The sequence below is a fragment of the Electrophorus electricus genome, chromosome 1 (genome assembly GCF_013358815.1).
Source record: "Electrophorus electricus isolate fEleEle1 chromosome 1, fEleEle1.pri, whole genome shotgun sequence".
Taxonomy (NCBI): Eukaryota; Metazoa; Chordata; class Actinopteri; order Gymnotiformes; family Gymnotidae; genus Electrophorus; species Electrophorus electricus.
The window spans coordinates 32,748,907-32,757,014 of NC_049535.1; the positions used below are offsets into that span (position 1 = coordinate 32,748,907).

At 49.5% G+C, this 8,108-nt stretch overlaps 1 protein-coding gene across 2 annotated transcripts; it reads left to right on the forward strand.

Moving 5' to 3' along the window:
• The first annotated feature begins 41 nt into the window (after window positions 1-41).
• Window positions 42-7,529, forward strand: cog1 (component of oligomeric golgi complex 1). Of its 2 annotated transcripts, XM_027014674.2 has the most exons (15): window positions 42-450; window positions 741-985; window positions 1,313-1,494; window positions 1,967-2,155; window positions 2,485-2,641; window positions 3,009-3,219; window positions 3,430-4,185; window positions 4,403-4,549; window positions 4,691-4,852; window positions 5,156-5,280; window positions 5,613-5,721; window positions 6,229-6,338; window positions 6,567-6,648; window positions 6,841-6,892; window positions 7,234-7,326. In XM_027014674.2, exons 1-14 carry the CDS (start codon window positions 142-144, stop codon window positions 6,844-6,846), a joined length of 2,790 nt encoding a protein of 929 aa, XP_026870475.2. In that variant the 5' UTR covers window positions 42-141; the 3' UTR covers window positions 6,847-6,892; window positions 7,234-7,326. The 2 variants fall into 2 exon arrangements, with proteins under 2 accessions (XP_026870475.2, XP_026870474.2); XM_027014673.2 differs by lacking the exon at window positions 6,841-6,892 and having other exon boundaries at window positions 7,234-7,529.
• Window positions 7,530-8,108: the final 579 nt, after the last annotated feature.

Genomic DNA, 8,108 nt, shown 5'->3' on the forward strand with positions numbered 1-8,108 from the left:
TGGATACTACCACATCCCCGCCGGTAGGAGGCGCTGTCTCTATGACGCTTCCCTTTTCCCTGTGACCTCTGGCGCTGTTGTTTACGTGGAGTTTTGGAGAGCCTTTCTTGCGCCTGGCCCAGTTGGCAGCTCCGGGAAGCGATGGCAGCTTTACCCGCCCAGTCTGTCCGGGTGTCCGAAATTAAGGACCCGACCGTGTTATTCGAGCGCTACAGTACCGACGAAATCCGGGCGGTCGAGCGCCAAGTCCGCGGAGAAATCGAGCAGAAGAAAGAAGAGCTGCGCCAGATGGTGGGGGAACGCTACCGAGACCTGATCGACGCCGCCGACACGATCGGGGAGATGAGGCAGCGCTCGCAGAGTGTCGTGCAGTCTCTCCGGGACATGTACCGATACTGTAGCCAGCTGAAACACACGAAGAGGACTCCTCAAAGTCGCAGTAAGGAGGAGGTAGGGTGACGTGACCTGCATGTTTGGGACTGTCGGCTGAGGTCACCTAGGTAGGGTCAGGTGGGGAAGCTGGTTAACGCCAACATCACTGCCAAGCGCGCAGTTATTCCACTGCACCGTCTCATCACGGGAAACTATAACAGAAAACTGCACTCAGAAACGATCCATTGCAATGTTTTGTGACTCTTGGCTCGGTTATTTTTTTTTTTTTTACAGTCCTGTCTCAGGATTGTAAGTTCCACAGCACTGCAGTCCTGAACGAGCGTTTTCCCCTTTTGTGTGTTTGCCAGGATCAGAAAGAGTCGAAGGAGAGGTTCTACACAATGGCGTCGCAAATAAAGCTGCTGTTGGAGATTCCTGAGCGGATATGGAGCGCTCTTGAGTCCTCGCAGTACCTGGAGGCCACACAGCTCTATCTGCTGTGCTGCCACCTGCACAACCAGCTGCACCTGGAGGCCAGAGGTCCGCACTATAGCCCCGTGCTCTCACGCTTCCCCATCCTCGTGAGGCAGGTGGCAGCCACCGGACACTTCAGGTACACTTACCACTGAGCCAGATGTCTGCGGTTTTTGCCTGCGATTGGCATGGTTTTCAGTTCTAGAACAGTTTGCTTGCTGACTGCACACACTCTGTTTATTTTGTGAGCTTTTTATCTACTATTTACAAATCAACTTTTTTTTTTTTTTAATTCTGAACAGAAGTCTTTAAATCTGAGAAGTTAAAATCAACTACAGCTTATTCTTGTAGTCCTTGAATTATGTCAGCTGAAGGCTTTATTTTTTCTGTTCTTCACCCTGGACACAAAACACTAAAATACCGTGTTTTGTTTTGTTTTCGTGCCCTGCGTCCCTCTGTTGCCCAGGTCCACGATCTTGCTGGACAGCAGGGCGGTGTTGCGTGGCAGGGCTGTTTCTGACCAGGCAATATCAGAAGCCCTGGTGTCTACCATGCTCCTGGAAGACAGCTCCCCTCGGCAGGCTCTAGCAGATTTCCTGCTGGCCAGGAAAGCCTCCATCCAGCAGCTTCTCAACCAACCCCAACATGGTACAATCTCATCGACGTTAGATGTTTTCAGTTTCCCACGGTTTCTTTTTAAGCAGAAGGAAGTTATTCTTGCAAGTAGCATCCTTAGTGACAGCAGTTGTGTGTATGACTGCAACTGCTGTAATGCTTCCTTAATACCCCATTTCTTCATGGGCTGAAGGACACATGGCCCTTAACCCTAAGGGGAACTCATTAGTATCCAGCTGCAGAGATTCTGTAATGTGCTGCTGTTTAGTGGTCTTGAAATATTCCAAATAATAAATATAGGCTTATCACAAACGCCAGCATTGAGTAACATTTTTTCATTGACAAGAGTTTGATTGTAACATGGGTAATTAAATGTTAAACATTTGTATGTTTGAATGTTTTTTCATCATCATTACCATAAAATCAGATATGTGAGTCAAGTTTGTCACCCAAAAATAAATGTTTTTTACATACTTGTATAGAGTTATATACATCTGGTCCCCAGGATCTGGGATAAAGGGTCAGGTGTGCGCTCTGGTGGAGCTACTGGTTACCACCCTGTACCAGGCCTATGCTGTGTTCTACATGCCTCCGGAGGGCCGGGGGGCGGAGCCTGGCTGGGGGGCGGAGCCTGGGCTGGGATGCGGTTTGCTCTTCAGCACGTTGGAGAATGTCACTTCCTCCTCAGCTACAGGCGAGGCCATGAGTTGATTACTCCTAGTCATAATCAAGAGAAGGTTTAAAGAGACATGGTTTACTTCTCCACATATTTGTTGACTTATTTAGTAAATAAGTATGTTAAAGGCCTTTTAAAGTCTCATTTATTTACGTGAACACTTGTAATTTGAAAATTCCTTAGAAGACTTTTATTACAACAGCCAAGCTAAACTGAGTTTGTTTGAAAAGGCACTCTGCGTGCTTAGAATGTAAAGCTGGAATGCAGGGTAGATATGAGCAGAGCGTGATGAAGGCTGACGATGAAGACGAACTGTGGCACTTTTCTTCCTGTGCTCGGCGCTGCAGGCGGGGGGCGGAAGGTGCTCCGTGCCGAGGGGAGTGCAGGGAGCTGGTTTAAGTACCTGCCGCCCTCAGTCCTGGATTTCCAGCCCACGCTGCGTACCCTGGCCCAGCCCATCCAAGGAGACCTGCTCCGAGACACGCTGCACCAGTGGATAGACACGTGAGTGTCCACACCCGTCCTCCCACACCGCGCAGGAGACTCTCTGTGATTGGATGACTATGCACCCCAGCGATGCTGCTGTTTGTTAACTTCAACATGCACTTTCTGACATCGCCTATTATTTGGCAGCCACATTCTCGCAGGGCGGTAACAACGTTAGTACCTGTAACAAATTAAAAGGTCTCCCTGATGAGTATTCCTTCTCTATGTAACGCTCTTTGTTTTTTAAAAGGACTTTTACCAAAAAGTGAAATCCACATAAGTGGAACAAATGAAACAATACCGAATAGACTTTACAGACTCTGCTGAGCTGACCTGTGCTGTGCTGTGCTGTGCTGACCTCTGCTTTGCTCTGATGTGTGTTCAGGTGCAAAGAGGACATGCGTGCTGGCGTGAGCGCCCTCTTACTGTGTGTCCGGAGCGTGAAGGGGCTGGCTGCCATCAGGGACGGTGTGTGGGACCTGCTGGGCAGCGAGGCGGTCAGCCTGCACTGGAGCACCGTGTGCCAGCGCCTCCTGGAGCAGCCACTCCGGCTGTGGGAGGACCTCCTGCAGGAGCTCTTCCTGCAGCGCCTGCAGGTACGCCAGGCTGCGGGATGCTGGGTGTAGCGGTCGTCTCCTGCCACCTTCCCAGGCTGGCGGGTGTCCCACTGCGGTATTCCCGCACTCCCACTGCTAACGGCCGCCAGTCAGCTAGCCCGGTCTGTTTAAGTGGCCTATTCCTAACGTTCAGGTCAGGAATTCTGTCAAGATTAAGGCAGCGTCAAATGTTCGTGCGTCTTTCCCCAGGCTGTCGTGCAGGAGGCGATGGAGGTGATCTCGACCGGCTCCAGGCAGCTTTTGGGCTCCGCGTTGCGAGAGCTGGAGGGTCAACCCACCCCGGCGGGCTTTGGCCGGGGCGTTCGGTACGAGGCAGACGTCGCGGCGTTCCTGTGGGCCGAGACCCCCGGCGACCTGCCGGGCGACGCGGCCTGGGTGAGCGTGTCCCAGCGAGACCCGCAGGCAAAGAGCGGCCTGGCCATGAAGACTCGGGCCCTAACGCCCCGTGTGCAGACCCTCTGTGCCGTGCTGGACTCCAGGCTCAAGGCCAGCCTGGATGACGTACAGCACTACCTCCCTGCGGAGACGCCCCGCCCGGACGCGGCGGAGGATGCCGCTGCCTCCTTTGGCTGCGACGCGGACGCGGTGGAGCAGGCGCTGAGGGAGCACTGCCTGGCGTGCGTGAGGGACATCTTGGGCAGCGTGCAGGCTGAGCTGGGCGCCACCGCGCCGGGTTCGATGAGCGCCATCCTGTTTATGGCCAGGCTGTGCCAGTCTCTAGGGGAGCTCTGCCCCAGCCTGAGGCAGTGTGTGCTCGGCCAGCGGGGGGCTGGCCCAGGGGACGTGGGTAGGGGCACGCCACGCCAAGGCAGGAAGCTAGGGAAGGGGGGAGTGGCCAAAAGTGTAGAGCCAAGCCCAGCACAAGCCAAGTGGGCGGGCCTGAAGGAGGAGCTACTCGACTGCAGCATGGAGGCTTACGGCATCTGGAGCGCTGCTATCTCCAAGGTCAGAATGAACACACACGCACCCTCACACATGCATGCAGTCTCATACGCACACACGCGCACACACACACAGAGCGTATGACAGCCTCTTGGGAATAAAGACAAACAACCAATGAAAGCAAACTGAGTCAAAAATGTTTCTGGAAATAATATAAAATAAGTTGTTTGACTCATGATGACTCTTTGCGCTTTGTGTGCTGCATGGATGTGTGCGTCAGGATCTGTTAAGCGGCTTTGCGGGTTCCCTGCACGCTGGCACTGCTGGCCACGTCCTAAGCACCGCCACAAACTGGGAGGAGTTTGAGATTCAAGAGGAGGCGGAGTCAGGCAAAACAGTCACGTCCAAAATCCATCTTCCTGTTCAGGTAAAAGTACAGCACTGGGAGCAGAACGTGGGTTACAGAACGTGAACCTCGTAGGCACCTGCGGTTTACAACTGGAACTGAAGGCAGTGTTTGGTAAACATCGCAGTCACTTTGTAACTTTTGTGTCTGTTTTCTCCACAGCCATCATCGTATGTTCAGTCTCTGCTCTTTCACCTGTGCCTTGAGGTCAATAGGGTCGGAGGTCATGCCCTGCCTAGCATCACTCTGCTGGAGCTGGTGAAAGGCTGTCTGGACCAGGTTTTGCAGGAGTACGAGAAACTCAGCCAGCCCACGGAGAGCTCGGTGAGGGCATGACGCAACTGCCACTCCTCCTCCTCCTCCTCTCTCTCTCTCTCTCCCCCCCCACTCCTCCTCTCTCTCTCTCTGATTTATTTTTATTTAAAGTATATATTCTGTCAAATACAAAGACATCCTTATTAACACATGCCCAGAGTGGTTTTCAGTTTTGATGGTTTCATGTGAACTATGGATGGATGTGATCAAACATGTGATCATAAAATATAACTATAATGTGAAATTAAAATATAATATAAAATACCTGTAATATCTCCAGAGAATAAAAGTGTCTGGGTGTCTGTGCCATAGGAGGCAGTGTTCCTCATCACCCAGAGCAGAGCCCTGCAGCTGCTGTTTGACCTGCGTTACCTCACGGTCACTCTGACCTCCCCACTGGAGGAGGGGAGGACCTCCCGCTCACAGCAGGATCCCAGGTATGCTCCACCCTCAAGCTCTGCCCATCAGCCCCACCCCTTCGCTCTCTGCCCTTCACCTCCACCCTTCACTTGTATCTTATAGCTTTCTTCACTGCATTCCTTTACATCCACCCTTCACCTCCACTCTTCTGCACTGCTCTACACACACATTCCTGGACAGGACAAAAAGCAGCTATAACCTTTCCTGGATGGCAGGGGGTTTTTTTAAATACTGTTTGTTAATTTTGTATTATTGGTTCTTATTGGTGGAGGTGAACATTTCTGACGCAGCAGAATTCTCCACTAGATGTCATGCTGGACTTGTGCTCCTCCCCTTTGTGTTTGTCCAGGATCCAGCAGATCTGTGACTTCCTGGAGAGCCATATCGACCCATTTGACTTGGACGTGTTCACCCCTCATCTCAACAGCAACCTGAACCGTGTCTCACAGAGGACCTCAGTAAGTGTACACACACACACACACACACACACACACACGGAGCTGTGTGACTTGAAAACAAATAATTGAATCAATATTTTCAACCCTTCTGGGATCTGAACACTTGTCCCCTGCAACCTGGAAATTCTGTGTGTTAAAATGAACTTTTTTTCTACTTATAAATTATATCCTTCTAAATCTGTGTATTTGCAGCAGATAATTTCCTGAAACTTGTCTTGTATCAGTGGAGTTGTGCTATATCTTAAGACACAGACACATGGCATCAGTGGCCCATCACGAGACTGGGGCTACATTTGCTCTGTTAAATCCTGCTCCTCCAGCCCTGGGCCAAATCCACACCCCCCCTGCGTGCAGTTTTGTCATTAAACCGCATCTTTACATGGACTCATAGTGTCTGCCCTTTCCTGCCGAGCCGGAAATGTTCCACAGCCGTGTCGTACGATGGAGCTGTCGTCGCCCTCTGAGCTGGGTTTTCCCTCGTCTAATGAGGCCTGACGTCATTTCCAGGTGCTCCTGGGCCTTCTGCCAGGCTGGGAGAGGCAGGGTACTCGCCGCACAGGCAGCCTCAGCTCACAGGAACCTTCCAACATCCTTCCTTTGGCCAGCAGCCAGATCCGGTGAGCACATGACCCGCTCCACGCCCTCAGGGCTGACGTGCAAGGGGATGTGTGTGTGCGCCTACACTGGGGAATGGTTCTTCCTCTGAAATCACACTCTTTTAACAACCCCTACAGCTTGAAAATGGATAATTTGATATATAACACTACAGAGCAGAGTTTTTTTTAATGCACAAAGATGTAACTTGCTACAGTCAACTGTTGTCCTCTCTGAACTGATTTCTGTAGGTTTGGCCTTCTACCACTGAGCATGACCAGTTCCCGGAAAGCCAAACCATCAACCATAGCAACAGACATCGCTACACCCCTTGTGAGTGCTCTGTGTGTGTTTGTGTGTGTGTGTATCACTTGAGAACTTCCATTTGCTTACTTAAGATAGCAGGAGCCCTGCTTGATAAAGTGGGAACTGTTATTCTGAGGTCAGAAGCCAGCTTTTGTTCGAGTTTTGCTTTGTCTTCTAATGAAACCACAAATGAGCAATTTTCTTACTTTGCACTTTCAGTTTTGAATTACGAACTCCTAGGGAGGTGAAGCAGCAGATCTCCAGGCACTTGGTGATATGGTGTTGCTGTTTGGGGTGTTGTGTTGCTGTGGGTGGGTGGTTGCTGTGTATTTGTTAGCAGTCGGGTTTGCTTTGCATTCGTAAACGCCGGCTGTAAAGGCCAGTGACTTGGCTTGGCTGTGGCTAACTGCTTCAAGTTTTGAATAAACTTGAAGCTTCTTTGAAATGGTCAGTCATTTCTAGGCCGCCTCTTTGAGAAGGTAACATGAATACCGGTATATGTATGACAGACAAACATTGCCCTTGTTTGGTGTGTTAGCTGCAGTTTGCCTTGCATATCTTAATGTTGTATACCTACATGAATGAGTGGAGATTTTCACACATTTGTTTCAGGCGGTTCCCTCATCCATTCCTGCTTCAGAGGACAACTTCCGCCCCGGAAACCTTTTTAGGCAGTTAGCCAGTCAGGAAGAGGAACCTGCTAGCTCCTCCCTCTTTAAATTAGGCTGGCTCTCCAGCATGGCAAAATAATTTTAAAAAATTCTTAGGGGAGGGGTGAAACTGAAGATTTTTATCATATACAGAGTATGTATACAATAATAAAATATGTACATATGTATAAATGTTTTGAGATGAAAATTGTGTTTTCTTTTTTACACTGGCGATAATAAAGCGCTCTTCTCCCAACAGTCACCTTCCTCTTTTCCCAACACTCTGTATTCTTTAGTGTCCTTTTTGTGACACTCCATAATCGGGTCCTCGTGAGAACCACGTGGGCAGATGTACAGACACAATAGGAAATTCCTAAGCAAGGGTTACTCATGTTTAGTTCTGAACAGGGATCAGTGCTCTCTGCAGTAAAGTTTGGTGTGCAGGGCATTACCTGCCCCCCAGGCAGACACACACACACACACACACACACACACACACACACACACACACACACACACACACACACACACACACACACACACACACACACACACATATATATATATATATATATTCAGAGACAGCATAGAGGATCAGGTGCACATCAAACCAAGCAGGTCGTAAATCTGCCAGTCATAATTAGAAGAGTTTGAAATGAACATGAAGGAACATGTTTTTCAATCACTATATAACAAAACGTTTATAGAGCAATGCTTTATTATATAGTAATACTACAATAATGCTTTATAATAATTATATAGTAATACTACAGTAATGCTAATAATTATATAGTAATACTACAGTTAATGCTAATAATTATATAGTAATGCTTTATA